Source organism: Palaemon carinicauda, chromosome 3, assembly GCF_036898095.1.
Source record: "Palaemon carinicauda isolate YSFRI2023 chromosome 3, ASM3689809v2, whole genome shotgun sequence".
Classification (NCBI taxonomy): Eukaryota; Metazoa; Arthropoda; class Malacostraca; order Decapoda; family Palaemonidae; genus Palaemon; species Palaemon carinicauda.
Window position 1 is genome coordinate 178881815 of NC_090727.1, and position 16182 is coordinate 178897996.

At 36.3% G+C, this 16182-nt stretch overlaps 1 protein-coding gene across 9 annotated transcripts in view; it reads left to right on the plus strand.

The window, feature by feature from the left end:
- The window catches only part of rsh (radish), a 207064-nt gene that overhangs the window by 170150 nt on the left and 20732 nt on the right, over positions 1-16182 (plus strand). For 7 of the 9 annotated variants that reach the window (XM_068371174.1, XM_068371177.1, XM_068371173.1 and 4 more), the window contains 7 exons: positions 1322-1461; positions 7972-8133; positions 8660-8904; positions 10458-10688; positions 11518-11653; positions 14484-14655; positions 15897-16051. In XM_068371174.1, the coding sequence (XP_068227275.1) occupies positions 1322-1461; positions 7972-8133; positions 8660-8904; positions 10458-10688; positions 11518-11653; positions 14484-14655; positions 15897-16051 (1241 nt within the window). The remainder of the gene's footprint in view (positions 1-1321; positions 1462-7971; positions 8134-8659; positions 8905-10457; positions 10689-11517; positions 11654-14483; positions 14656-15896; positions 16052-16182) is intronic. The other 2 variants (XM_068371178.1, XM_068371181.1) reach the window with 1 other exon arrangement.

Genomic DNA, 16182 nt, shown 5'->3' on the forward strand with positions numbered 1-16182 from the left:
GGGCCTCTCCATATTAATTTTCAAAGTTCCTTCTCATAAAAAAGGGTCTCATAATTTTTAGACTTTCTTTCAATAGATTATATATATATATATATATATATATATATATTTATGTATATATATATATATATATATATATATTATATATATATATATATACATATATATATACATAATTATCAACATCATCGGCCGTTATTAGTCCACTGCAGAACTGAATCATAAGACATGTCCTTCCACTCCCATATGTTTATATTCTTTCTACTTCAGTCTATTCCCGCAAATTTTTCTTAATTAATCAATCCATCGCCTTCTTTTCTTCGGATTCTTTTGCAATCTCCAGGGACCCATTCTGTTTATCTTTAATGTCAATCTCTTATGTCATTCTCATTATATGCCCTGCCCATGTCCATTTCTTATTGCTACATGTTGTTAGAATAAACTCTACTTTGGTTTGCTCTCGTATCTATGTTGCTCTTTTTCTGTCTCTTGGCGTTATGCCCATCAATATTTTCTAATTGACTCTTTGTGACGAGTTCAAGTTCTAGGACTCTAGTAAAGCTCCAAAGTTCTGGTGCATAAGTTAAGACTGGTATGACCATCTGATTAAATACTTCTTTTTTTTTCTAGAGAAAGTGGCGTTTAACTTTCCATAATTTCATTTTGTTTACCAAAACTCTTCATCACCTGCTTATCCTCCGTTTAATTTCGGTTTCATGTCTTGGGGAAAACACTGACTACCCTTCCTAAGTATGTATTTCCATTATCAATCCTTATCGGTTGCCTGTATTTATATATATATATATATATGGGTTGTCTGTAATATATATATATATATATATATATATATATATATATATATATATATATATGTATATATATTTATAATATATATATATATATATATATATATATATATGTACATATATTTATATATATATATATGTGTGTATATATATGTATATATATTATATTTATATATATATATAAATATATTTTATATATATATTATATATACATAAAATGTACACACACACACACACACACACACACACACACATATATATATATATATATATATATATATATATATATATATATATACATACATACATACATAACGTGTGCTTATGTATATATAAGAATTTTTAAACTATTTCCAAAAGTTTACATAATGACATATACGTATATCAGTGACCTAAGACATCCAAATGATTATTAATGAAATATTCTTTGAATCAGCCATTCGATTTCGACTGCCTCGTTTTGGCGATGCCAAGTTCTTAATGACAGATAAGTCAACTTTTTATTTCGGTTGCAGGATTCGACAAATACAAGGGAGGTTTGGACACGGTGCATGACCTAACTGGACTATACAGCGTGTACGCTCACTGGAGAAACATTGAGATCATGTTTCACGTTTCTACCTTGCTGCCTTATGAGAAACATGATCCCCAAAAGGTAAGAGAGAGAGAGAGAGAGAGAGAGAGAGAGAGAGAGAGAGAGAGAGAGAGAGAGAGAGAGAGAGGTGGAAATTATAAGTACTTTAGAAAGAGAAAATGGTTGGGAAAAGTCTGCTAGAGGTAATATACTTATACACAAAGACAGAAATATCAAATGGTGGAAGGATAAAAGTGAATAGGATGGGTTGAAAATTTATCTATAAATGTAGCGATGTAAAGAAAGTTTGATATGAAAGAATTTTAATGCATATATTCAAATATGTTGATGTACAGGTAGTTGGTTTGATGTTAAACTTGCTTTGATGTTAAACTTAGTGTTGCACGCGGGTGTACAAACACCTTAACTGCTATTCAAAATCAGAACACATAATATGATGAAAAACGAAATCGAGGAAAGGTTACCAAGTGCAGGTATATTTAGAGGAGAAAAATAGGGGTCTGAAATTTGTCACTGTCTTAATTTGTGATGGTGGTGAGGAGAATCTGCAGACACTGGTGAAACTATTTGAAATCTTTTTTTAAAAGAGAAACCTGAGTGAATTTCAATAAAGATTATCATGATTGCACATACAAGGCAGGAATGAGACTCAATATAATGTAAGAAGGGATAATGGAGTATTATAGATGATCCCATTGGAACTTTTGTGGAAATGCAAAACGTAGGAAAAATTAATAAATGAATCGCAAAATGGGTAACAACCAAGATCCCTCCTAAGGTCTGAAAAGAAAGAGGCGTGTTTCTGGTATCATAATTTCAGAGTGCAAAAAATAATTGTGGAGACAACTTATTTTTCCTAATAAAGCAATCATTATGAGTATGAATGATAAAGTAGCTGTAAGTTGTTGGAATGGGCTTTTCCTATATCAGTTTTAGAATAAAGTAAGTTGAAATTATGTGAAATATATATAATTCATCATCATAATCATCATCATCTCCTACGCCTATTGATGCAAATGGTCTTGGTTAGATTTCGCCAGTCGTCTCTATCTTGAGCTTTTACTTCAATACTTCTTCCTTCTTCATTTCCTACTTCACGCTTCATAGTCCTCACCCATGGGTCTTCCAACTCTTTTAATAACTTGTGGAGCCCACTTGAAAGTTTGGTGAACAAATCTCTCTTGGGGGGGGGGGGGGTGCAAAGACAATGCCAAAATCATCTCCATCTACCCCTCACCCTGATCTCATCCACATATGGCACTCAATTAATCTCTTATAGTTTCATTTCTAATCCTGTCCTGCCATTTAACAACCCAATATTCTACTGAGGGCTTTGTTCCCATATCTACAAAATCTGTTGGAGTTTGTTTCATTGTCATATCACGACTCATGTCCATATAGTAATACCAATCTCAGCAAACTGATATATAGCCTGATTTTTATATGTAATTTCGGGCAATTTGATTTCCATATTTTACTTAACCTAGCCATTGTCTAATTTGCCTTTTTCAATCTTTCATTAAACTCAAATTATAAAGATCTTGTATTAAAGACCATATTTCCTAAAAATTTAAATGATTCCACCTCATTAATCCTTTCTCCTTTCAATATTTCATTTTCCATTGCATATTCCGTTCTCATCATCTCCGTCTTTCTTCTATTTATTTTGAGCCAAACTTCATGTCATATTTCATATACTCCGTTAAGCAAGCTTTTTAAATCCTGTGGTGTTCTGCTAATGACAGCGTTGTCAGCATACACTAGGTCAGCTCCGGACCCACTTGATTGGGTCCTGTGTCAGCTGATTTCCTGTTACCAATCCAGTACAATCCTTCAACACCATCCCTAACTATTACTAGGCAAAACGTGAAAATGTCTCATAAAGAGGTTTGGTCACAAAAGAATGGGGAATAAAAGGATAGTGAAAAATAGTTCAAAGGGAGAAAGCATGAGAGAAATACCAAGAAAGTACAGACTACAATATAGTAGATACATAAAATTCTTCACGCCTAGGAAGCGAGAGACTGGATGAAAGATTTAAGTGAATGGTACAGTAAGTGTATAGTAATTAATGAAATGCTAATGAGTTTTCGGTGTAGAATTGTGAAATATCAGATGCTTTGCATATTTTCATAATAGGTGGTTCATCCTCACTCTATCAATCAGAGCCTGAATGTGTCAGTTACTTAGAAAAAAAAGTCATCTCACATTTAGTGCGTGTATATGTATGTATGTATGTATGTATATTCATATATATACATATATATATATATATATATATATATATATATATATATATATATATATATATATATATATATATATATATATATATATATACATAATGAATATATATATGTACTTATCTATTCCACCGTTATCCTAACATTACGGGGTCGGTTGCCTTCTATCAAAGGCATCCTCTTCCACCAAACCTCTTCACTCCATACCATCCTTCATCTTATCTAATCATCTATTTTTCTGTTTCACTCTCGATCTTCCTCATCTAGCAGATTCTTCCCAAGCTCCCCTCATTCCCTCCCCCACTATCCACCCTCATCACATGCTCACACCACATCAATTGTGACACTCATATAACTTCTGTAATCTTTACTGCAGCTGCCATGCTTCATATTCCATAATTTTCCAATTTATCAAGCAGTGATATTTCCATAATCCACCTCAGCATTCTCCTCTCTATTCTTTTCAGCTTTGCTTCCTCTTATCATCTTAGCCCATGTTTCCGATTCATACATTAACACTAGTGTGATTACTCCCTTATTGTTTACCATAGGTTCAGTCCTATCCACATTTACCCTCAAGCCACCTCTCTCTAAAGTCTCTTACCACTCTACAACACTTTTGCGCAAGTCATCATCATTTTCAGCAGTAATCACCAAATCCTCTGCCTATAGCAACTCCCACAGCTCTTCATTTCTGATCTCTTCACTTAACACATCCACAACCAAACGAAATAAAAATGGGCTTAATGCTGAGTCATGGTGTAATACAACACTGTCTTCAAAGGTTTCTGTTTCCCCAACAGCTATTATTACTTTTGTCCATATTCGGGTTTACATCATATCTACCATTCTAACCACCTTCGGGACTTTCCTCTTCTTCAAACACCAAAAAATCACTTCTATTGTTTTTCTATCATAAGTCATCTCTAGATCTACAAAAGTACAGAAAAGCCTCTAGTTTCCCTCTAGACCCTTTTCCTATAGCTGGCTTATTATTTGGATGGCATTCACAGTCCCTCACCCCTTCAAGAATCTATAGTACTGTTTCCCGAACTTTATAATCTCTCTCAATCTCCAATCTATTGTAGTGCCCTCTCAAAAACCTTCTAACCATATTCTGTTAGTTTAATTCCCCTGTAGTTACAGTTACCACATTCTATGACATCGCCTTTCTTCTTAAATTTAGACAAAACTGTTACCATATCTAAATTAAAAAAGAATGACGTCATAAGTGTGGAAATGAGGGAAGTTGATATGGTAACAAACAGTGGTACCAGATGAAGCTGACTACCAGGATTTCTAATTTTCTACTCCTTTTACCAGACAGAGACTGGAAGAAATGTCCGAAGCTGATATCCACTGGCATCTGTTATCTATATCAGTGTTATTATAATCTGTACTCGAGAATCAAGTAGTAGTTATCAGCTTCAAGTACGGAGCATCATAACCATAGTACACCATAAAATTAAAGCACAATTCAATAAATTAAATTATGCAGCATGATTATTCCTGATCTTTTGAGAACGATGGAATGGCACATGGAAGGACTAGTTGCAAAGACGGAGTGAAAAGAGGAGCCATTCATCTATTTTCAAGAAATCTCAAATTGATTATGAATCAGACTTTAAAAACTATACTGATGGGCCCAAACGCTTTATACATTTTATTGGATAACTAAACACCTTATATAGCTAAGCAGGACACATTTAAGAGAGGAAGCATTTTTCCAGAAGCACGTCTGGAAGTTTAAAGAATCACATATGCCTAACTTAAAATAGCCCTTCAGTGAACTGAGGATGTTATTGTTATCAACGTGCAATGTATAGCCTATATTATTCCAAGAAATAACTGTTTGAGACTGGTCATACTTCGGATTATGTGTTCGTAACTAAATCCAAATTGTTTCAGTGATAAAGATAAAATGTTCAAAAGTTGTTTCCCCTGTTCTCGTAGAGAGAGAGAGAGAGAGAGAGAGAGAGAGAGAGAGAGAGAGAGAGAGAGAGAGAGAGAGAGAGAGAGAGAGAGAGAGAGAGATTACGAATTTTCCTCACGATCAAACACTTAGAGGAAATGAAACTAAGGTGTCCATAATTGAAACAGATTCTGTTATGCTATACTCGTATATCAAAAAGCCATAATTTGGTTGTGCAAATGTCTTCTGTACCAGCCTCCGACTTTTTTAATTTTCCAATTTGCGTAGCTCTTCTTTTAATGACCTATTTTAGATTCCATATTCTTTTCGACTTCTAAATCAGTTACAGTCATTCCACCTCTCGGAAGTTCTGACGTTATTTTATTTAATGATGCTACACGATTATTTCTCTTTGTAAACATTTGCTTTGATATTTTATAAGCATGGGTTCTGCCAGTACTGTTTGATTAGCAACTGAGTCTCTCTTCTATCTCAAAGTCAGCTTTCCTCCGCAACTGAATTACAACTAGTTATGTTTACAGGGAACGTGATACCTAATTTTCTAAAAGTTAAAGTTAATCTGGTATACAAGTTGAACTCTGTCCATAGTGCCACTCCGCCTCCGGAGTGTCTGAAGCTCGGACTCTTACGAACAAAGGCACTGTCCGACACACCACTTTGTGCTCATTATTGACGTCATTAACGCTTCCTTCATAATGTTACCTGGTAACAATTGTGTTCGACAAACACTGTTTGCCCATGGTTTCCCTATCTTTAATCACCTCCATTTGTGCCCGCCGATCACTCTCCCACCTTGTGTCTTGAAACGGGGTATGGTAACAGTGTTTGCCCGTCGGGGACTGCCCGGTAGTGTGGACAGGGCCTTAGACTCTCCTCCCAGTGTTCCAGCATAACTTCCTCTCCCTATGTTGCTCTTAATAAATTCAGTATCCGTTGATCATTTCGATTTGAAATTCTAATGGATCTGGTGCCTAACATTTTTCATTTTACACAAGGTCCGCCTCACTTCTGAATTCCATCACTGGCTCCTCCACGCTTTGTGCTTCTCCCAGCTCCTCTCTCACTTTCAAAATATACTCCCAATCTCCTCTTAATGTCTTCATCCCTATGAAATACATTTCCTTCTCTATCCCTAATGACTGCCAGTTGACCTAATCCCGACTTTGCCTTTTCTTCAAGTTTAAAATCTTATAGATATCATTTTCTCCTTCCCTTGCTCCTAGCTTTTCATTTAATTGCTCAACTGCTCTTCCGATAATTATACCTACTTTCCTCCAAGAATCTCTTTCTTCTTCTCTGAACTTTCCCTCTTCTCCCTGTGCATACCTTACTTTCCAGCCCTTAATTGCCTTCGATTTTCTTTTAACTGACTCTTACACCTCTCTGTCCCACCACAAATTTTCTCCTTTCGACACCATATTCACTGGTTCTTCCAACTAATTCCTCTGATTTCCCTACACATATTTCTTTCATACCCATCCAGATATTTTCCACTCTGTTATCCTGCCCACTATCTAAGTTCAACCTTTCCAGTCATCTCTCTCTCTCTCTCTCACATTCCTCTTAAATTGCCCTCCCCTTTCTCCTTTAAGGTTCTAAAGCTTAATTCTACATCTCCTACTTCTCTTCTTGGGTTTTCTACCTTCCATTTTAAAATCCATCACTACTGTATATAAAATATTATATATATATATATATATATATATATATATATATATATATATATATATATATATATATATGTGTGTGTGTGTGTGTGTGTGTGTGTGTGTGTGCAGAACAAAGGCCTTAGACATGTCCTTTCACTTGAAACTGTTTTACGGTGTTTTTAACACAGGCCACACCCGCAATCCATCCCCCTTTCTTCCTTCCCCTTCTTCTTTTGCAATCGCTAGAAACCCATTCAGTTATTCTCAATGTCTATCTATTATCTGTCATTCTCATTATATGACATGCCCATGTACATTTCTTATTCTTACATATTGTTTGAAAATCCTTTACTTTAGTTTGCTCTTCTATCCATGTTGCTGTTTTTGTATCTCTAAGTGTTAATCCCATCATTTTCTTTCCATAGCTCTTAGAGTCGTAACTACCTTATGTTCTTAGGTTTTAGTAAGGCTCCGAGTTCCTGATGCATAAGTTAATACTGGTACGACCATCTGATTAAGTGGCATTTTACTTTTTATAATCTCATTTTATTTACCAAAAGCTCTCCATGCTTATCCTTCTTTTAATTTTGGTCTCATGCCCTGGGGGAACACTTAATGTCTGTCCTAAGATATGTAACTTTTAATACACATGAAAGACGTTTGATCATTATAATAACAATATTTTCCCTCGAGTCAATCAGCACAGTAGGGCAAGTGTTAACAACCATTTCTCGTTTTCTTCCAGCTTCAAAGAAAACGACACATTGGAAACGACATCGTCTGCGTGGTGTTCCTGGAGGCTGACAACACTCCATTCTCACCGGCCTGCATCAAGTCACATTTCCTTCACACTTTCATAGTTGTCAGGACGAGTCCAAGGATCAAATTCAAACCTACCAGATACGAGGTAACGGTGTTATGGGTGCAGACATTGGTCAAATATATATATATATATATATATATATATATATATATATATATATATATATATATATATATATATATATATATGTGGGTTAGCTGAAGAGACATACTTGGAGTTGCTGAGAAATTTCTTAAGATGAGGCTACTAGCCTCGACCGAATTTTGTATGCTAAACCAAATGCTAATAGTGATTGAGAGTTAAGTGAACTGGAGGGAAGTCAGCTAGTAGCATTTAATGAAACTAGCAAACATTAACCATGCAATATGCCAGTAAGTCTAGATACTCATTTTAGCCGATTGCAGAGGGTTAGTAGTAGGTGGTATAGCCGATATGTTGTTGAACTGTAAGGTGCAGAACACCAAGAATTAAATACTTTCACAGGAAGGTCTGTGGCTTTTCCTTTTCTACTTGATAAGCCTTTGCTTTAAAACAAGAGACCTGTCAAGATTTTCTAAACCATATTTGATCAACACTATATTTTCTTCCCCGGCCGCTCCCCTCCTCCCAGGTGGCAGTGGTGTCGCGGGATGAAGTGGGCGCCTACAAGCCTTACTTGTGGGAGCAGAGCTGCTTCGAGAAGGGACCTATGTTCCGCGAGTGGCTGCTGACGAAGATCGTGAATGGGGAACGGGCGTCCTACTCCGCTCCAAAATTCGCTCGCATGCAGGACCGAACCAGATCGCAGATGCTGGAGGATCTCGTCAACAATCTGCAGAACCATGCAGAGACCGGACAGATACCCAAACCATATAGGTATGTGAGACCATATGACAAACAAATATGGAATTGGAAATAGGAAGTAATCATACGCATAATGCATTTGATTATATATATATATATATATATATATATATATATATATATATATATATATATATATATGTGTGTGTGTGTGTGTATATATATATATATATATATATATATATATATATATATATATATATATATATATATATATATATATATATATATATATATATATATATATATATATATATATAGATAGATAGATAGATAAATAGATAGATAGATGCCACATAATGTGCTTACTTTTGTTACTACCACCTTATTAATGCAAACTTCGTATAGTTATTAGTTGGTCACAAGTATATAAAAGTACCAGCTATAATCTAATATAATTACTTGCGAAACATATACAAATTTTTCTCAGTTCCGAGTGGTTAACTATATTACAATTTCAGTTTTTTTAAATCAAGTCGATCTTATATCATTCAAAAATTAAAAACTAAGGAAATTTATAATTTCAAGAATACCAACTCCCTTTACATATCTAGTAAATTGTTCAGGACTTATCTAATACCCAAATATTTAAATCACGATTTACATTTCTTCAAATTCAAATGATTACAAAATACATATTGAATACGTTAAAACATCAATCTCAAACATTATCCTGGTTTCATTATAAGGTTTGCTCCTCGAAAAAATCAGCCTTTCCTTCATAAGTCTAATTATTTTCCTTATGCTCACTATGTCTTATTGTCTATTTCTTGTTTTTCTTGTTAAACCATCTATAAACCATATGAAACCTTTTTACTCTAGAAACCTTGTTCCTCTTCATAAACCATCTCCAGCCTGCATCCGTTATGCTCGTCTCTTATAAGCCCATAAATTAACCTAATACACACCTGTGTTTCCAACATAAGTCATTTGGCTTCTCTTCAGAAACCCTCTAGTTTCATACGTACACACAAAAAAAATCCTCTAAAGCCACATATTTCTTGTTTCAAAAATCAATCACCATAGACCACATTTTCCTCTGTTTCTAAACAAACTCCCCTAAAACAATATTTCCCTGTTTCCAAACAAATCCTTTAAAGCCACATTTTCCTGTTTAAAAACAAAATACCCTAAAACCATACTTCCCTGTTTCCAAACAAAATCCTTTAAAGCCACATTTTTCCTGTTTAAAAAAAAACATCTCCAGAAGCTAAATTTTCCCGTTTCCAAACAAAATCCCCTTAAGTCACTTTTTCCTGTTTCCAAAAAAATAAAAATCTCTAAAAGCCACAATTTTTGTTTCCAAACAAAATTCCATAGAGCCATATTTCCAGGTTTCCAAACAACACCTGCATAAGCCACATTTTCTCATTTCCAAACAAAACCTTCATAAAGCCCCATTCTCCCCTGTTTCCAAAGAAAATCCCCTACAGTCACATTTTTCCTGTTTCTAAAAAGCCCAATAAGCCACATTTTCCACTATTTCAAACAAAATCCCCTAAAGCCATATTTCCCCAGGTTTCCAAACAAAATCTACTAAATTCATATTTTCCTTGTTTCTGCAGACGGGGTTCTTGGCGACCCATTGGCCACATGCGTCCTTCCTCACCACTGCTGGACTCAGTGCGGGACTTATTCGAGGGCCATGACCAGCTCGCCAAGGACTTCACACGTGCCTTCCACAACAGCGAAAACCAGTTCAACAACATGCTGTACGATGTTACCTTCCTGGTCGGGGCCGGAAAGGAAAAATTCAAGCTCTATGGCGTCAGGGCTATACTTGGTGTACGAAGCAGGTGAGAGCATGATAATACGATCTTTACCATTTAACGAGATAACTTTGTGGGGAGAGAGAGAGAGAGAGAGAGAGAGAGAGAGAGAGAGAGAGAGAGAGAGAGAGAGAGAGTTATACAAAGCAACCAGGGCTCAACTGCTGTGTCTACAATAACGTCACTTCCAAGAAATTTAGCACATGTCAAACCATCTACATAGCAGAAATTATAATAAAAAGAAGAACAGTGATAACAACTCTAAATCATCTACATTGGATAATGTAAAAACTGTAAACATCTATGAAACTTGATGCTAAGCTTATCATTCTTCGAATATAATTTATTATAATCCCGATATTATAATTTTGGTCCACAGTAACTAACGCTAGATCTAATATTCTCATCAGTGCTCGGCATACAAGTTGATAACAAGAACACTAAACCTACATAAAATAATATGTACCTACTATGTACAAAAAAGATTAAATTTCAATACTAGTTAGGAAATGAAAATGGTACTGCCATCTCACCATAAAGAGATCACACATGGGTGAAGGCATTGAGAAAGATTATTAAAATTCAATTAAATTTGTTTAGAGATAGATTAAATTAGAGTTTTCTTTTTAAAAGAAAAACAAACCTTGATACTGTGAACCATAGCGAATCCGTATGGTTATTCCAGTTGCTTTTGAAATGGTTGAAAAAGAAAACCTATATAACTCCCAGATTATATAAGTACAAAACAAAACCAATAACATATGCAGGATCATCAAGAGTTCCATAACAAATTCCATATCAACAGTGCCAAGGTAGGCATATCTTAACCTTAGGATTTTCCTTTCCTTTCTCCTAGGGTGTTCCAGGAGATGTTATACGGGTTCAGTACGGGATTTGGGTCGCCGCAGGTTTCGGTGGCTGACATCCTGGCTCGAGCTGTTCCTACACTCCATTCCCCTTCACACAAACCCAAGAGCTCAAACTTCCTACAGGTAAGTAGAACTGGATAAAATTCACATACGGGAAACTGGCTAGCTTCAGATTTCCAGCATTAAAAAAATGTGGTCAAGGTTCAATATGCAGAAGGTGAATTATCGGCGTTCCATCTTAATGGCTCGAATTTCTTAATGGAAAAGTTCTTAGGTATACATTTCAAGTAATTAATCAAATTTTCTACTTGTACGCTGTCCAAGTAGAAAATCAAACTGTTCAGAATTCAATTTCTGAAGGTAAACCGTCCAGGCAAAATTTTCTATGGGTAAACTCTTCACACCCAAATTTTCAACAATCACACCTAAGATTCTATCTTCTACATGAAAACTATAAAGCTGAACAACTCCATGAGAAAAATAATAATATTCAAAGCTTTAAGAATTAAACTTACAGACCTCAAATTTCTGATGGCAAACTTTGCTAGCTTAAATTTCCTTACAAGTAAACCCAGAAGGCTTACAGTTGAGGATTTGAATTTCCTTACAAGTTAATTTGTAGGTAAATTTATTATACATACACACCTACAAGTAAATTTCCTTACAAGAAAACTAGTTGGCAAACTGTGTAGCCTCAAATTTCCTTAAAAGTAATCCAATTGGCAAACTATGCAATCTCAAATTTCTTAAAAGTATTCAACTAGGCAATATGTGTAGCCTCAAATTTCCTTAGAAGTAATTCAATAGACCAACTGTGTAGCCTTACATGTCATTAAAAGTACCCCAATAGGCAAACTGCGTAGCCTCAAATTTCCTTAAAAGTAATCCAATAGGCAAAACGTGAAATCTCAAATTTCTTTAAAAGTTATCCAATAAGCAAAATATGTAGCCTCAAATTTCCTTAAAAGTAATCCAAAATGAAAAATGTGTAATCTCAAATTTCTTTATAAGTAATCCAATAAGCAAAATATTTAGCCTCAAATTTCCTTACAAGTAATTCAATAAGCAAACTGTGTAGCCTTACATTTCCTTAAAAGTAATGCAATAGGCAAACTGTGTAGCCTCAAATTTTCTTAAAAGTAATCCAATAGGCAAACAGTGCAATCTCAAATTTCCTTGAAAGTAATCCAATAGGCAAACAGTGCAATCTCAAATTTCCTTGAAAGTAATCCCATAGCCAATATGTGTAGCCTTAAATTTCCTTAAAAGAAAATCAAGTCCCAAGATGTACCTAGCTCCCCATCAGTGACGAGTGGCTTCTTAAAACTGGAAGCAATTTCCCTCCTAACTCTTCTTTTTCTTCCAGGTACCAGGCATCGAAACCTCACGGCCCGAAAGTGAACCTTCATTTTAAGACTGGACGCAATTTGCTCTCCTTTCTCTCCTTCTTCCAGGTATCAGGCATTGAGACCCTTCGCCCCAAAATGTACCCAACTCCCCACAGTGACGAGTGACTTCTTAAGACTGGGAGTAATCCCCTCTCCTCAGTCTATTTTTTTTCCAGGTATCATACATCGAGACCCTTCATCCTAAATTGTACCTAGCTCCCCAACAGTGACGAGTGACTTCTTCAGACTGGAAGCAATTTCCCACCTAACTCTTCTTTTTCTTCCAGGTACCAGGCATTCAGACCTCACATCCCAAACTCCCCAAACTCTTTGGCTTAAAAGTAGAATCATCTCCTCACCCTTTACTCTTCTTTTTCTTTCTGGTACCAGACATCAAGGCCCAGTAGCCCAAGAGTGTAGCCAACTACCCCGCAGTGACAAGTGCTTTACTTGTAAGCAAGCAAGGCACCCTCCTTACTCTTTCTCTTCTTCCAAGTGGCAGACATCGAGTCCCCTCGACCCAACAATGTACTCAACTCCCAGACAGCAGCAAATGCATTCCTTTTCAGACTAGAAAAAATTCCCCTATATCCTCTTCTTTTATATTCTAGATATCAGACATCGAGCCCCTCAGCCTGAAAGTGCACTTTACACCCCGACAGTGACGAGCATCATCATCTTAAGAATGAAAGCAATTACCCATTGTTATTCTTCCTTTCCTTCTAGGTACAAGGCATCACGATTCCTCGTCCCTAGAGTGTAACGCCCCCCCCCCCCTCCCAACAGTGATGAATGACTTCTTAAAAGACGGGAAGCAATTCCCCTACTTCACTTTTTTTTTTCTTCCTGGCGTCAAACATTGTGACCCCTCAGCCTAAGAGTTTACCCAAGATCCGACAGTGATGAGCAACTACTTACAACTGGTAGCAATTCCCCCTCCTTACTCTTCTTTAACTTACTGGCTGCCAACGCAAGAGCCGGTGTCTTGCATAAGGCAAGGCAATCTACACACACACTTCTTTCTCTCTAAGGTGTCAGATATCATCTAGACACCTCGACCCAAGTGTGTACCTACCTCCCTAACACTGACGAGTACTTTCTTCATAAGATTGAAAGCAATTCCCCCACCCTACTCTTTCTTTTCTTCCAGGTGTCGGACATCGAAACCCCTCGACCCAAGAGTGTACCAATATCCCTGGCAGTGACGAGTACTTTCTTAAGTCTGAAAGCAATTTCTCCTCCTTATTCTTTTTTCGCTTCCAGGTGCCAGATATTAAGATCCTTTGGTTCAAGAGTGTACCTAACTTTGACAGTAACGAGTGGCTTCTGAAATAATTCCTCCTCGTTACTCTTCTTTTTCATCCAGATGAAAAACATCAATACCCCTCGGCTCAAGAGTATACCAAAACCACGAACAATGATACAGTATGTGACTTTTTCTCAAGATTGAAAGCATCTCTGACTCGGCCCAAAAGAATACCAACTTCCCAACAACCACAAGTGCCTTCTTGATACTAGAAGCAATTCCCCCTCCCCTCACACTCTTACTCTTCTTTTTCTTCCAGGTACCAGACATCGAGACCCCTCGACCGAAGAGTGTACCCAACTCCCCGATAGTGATGAGAGCCTTCTCAAGACTAGGAACACTTACAGCAGGGTGGGGTCGGTCTATTAAAAAACACGACAGACTCTCTGTTGAAGACAAAAAGAAATGGGCCTCTTCACAAGACTGCTCAGGTTTGAATATATGAAAAGCCTTTTGACTTCTTTCCATTTAGAATATTCAGTAAGCTACAGATGTTATGAAGTATTGTATGGTGTGATACAAAGCAATTGTGGCTTCTACCTTTTGTCTATAATGCACATACGTGACTTTATTTATGAAATTAAGGTTTGTTTTTGGGTCTGACAAAAGCTAATAAATCAAGACATAATTATTAGTAGAAAGTATTCTTAGAATGGAAATAAGAAAATTGGTACATGTCAAATTAGTTTGTGCAGTCATTTTGAAGAATAATCAAACATTAACAATGCATCTTAAAACAAGGTAATTGTAAATAAAACAACATCCACCAATGAACATTACGAGAACAGGCTATGCCTTTTGCTCAAATAATTTCCATTACAATGTTACTTTATACACCTCAGTAACATTTTTGTCAACCGAAACAAAACGCCCGTCTATGGACAGGATTTCATTGATTATTCTGGTTTTGAGTAATGGCCAATTCCATTTATAGGGTAGGGGAAATGGCTATTACCAGTATTCTGTAACTGTACATCTAATATCACATAAAACTTAACTATAATGTTTAAAATTAGATATTGCAAAACTGCAATGTCTGATATATAGTACTGTGTAACATTTTACATAAAATACTTGTTAGTAGAAAAAAAAAGTGACAGATATTGGACAAGGATAGCAAATAAATTGACTGGTCTAATTTTGTTAGCTGTCATTACAAGTTAGTCAAAATAGTTACCTATCTAAGCAAGGTAGCCGATGTTCATTAATGTGCAACCTCCTCATCACTGACATACTTATCTCTAATCATAATTATTGACATTATTTTCATTATCATTATTAATACTAAATTATGCAATCAATGATCATGAAGATGATGAATCTGCAACACAAATTGGAGAAATAGAATGCTCTAAGCCCAAGGTCTCTCTCCCTCTAATATGGAGAATAGCAAAAACAAAAAAAAAATTAAAATAGTGTTCATAGCACAAAGTCCATTCAAGGTGTGACAGGTTCTGGAGATTCCATGAGTGCAGCACTGCCAGTATGAACACTAATTATCAGGTTAATGGCCAGGTAGGGAGCCGCAAATAAGATAATTGGTGGTCAAACTAGCAGTGCTGCACTCATGGAAATTATAGAAATTGCCACACTTTGAATGGACTCCATGTTACGAGCATACTAAAATATGCGTGACACATCACCACCTCAACTCACCATATGTCATTTACAGGTAAAGAGGGGAAGGAGAAGCAAGGGGACAAGAACGCTCTGGCTGTTCCACGACTAAGCGTCTGTGCGGACGTGGCAAAAGTGGACAGGGCACGTCTATGCCAGACGGAGGTACGTGTGACCGTGCCCCAGACCAGCGAACAACGCCAGACCCAAGTACGGTAAACCCCAGACTCGTGCACGAACATAGTTTTTTTTAACAGCTGCACGGATGTAACGTCCCTCACTCACACACGTACATCTGCACACACACACATACACTGAGAAACAACAAGGGAAGCAAAAAT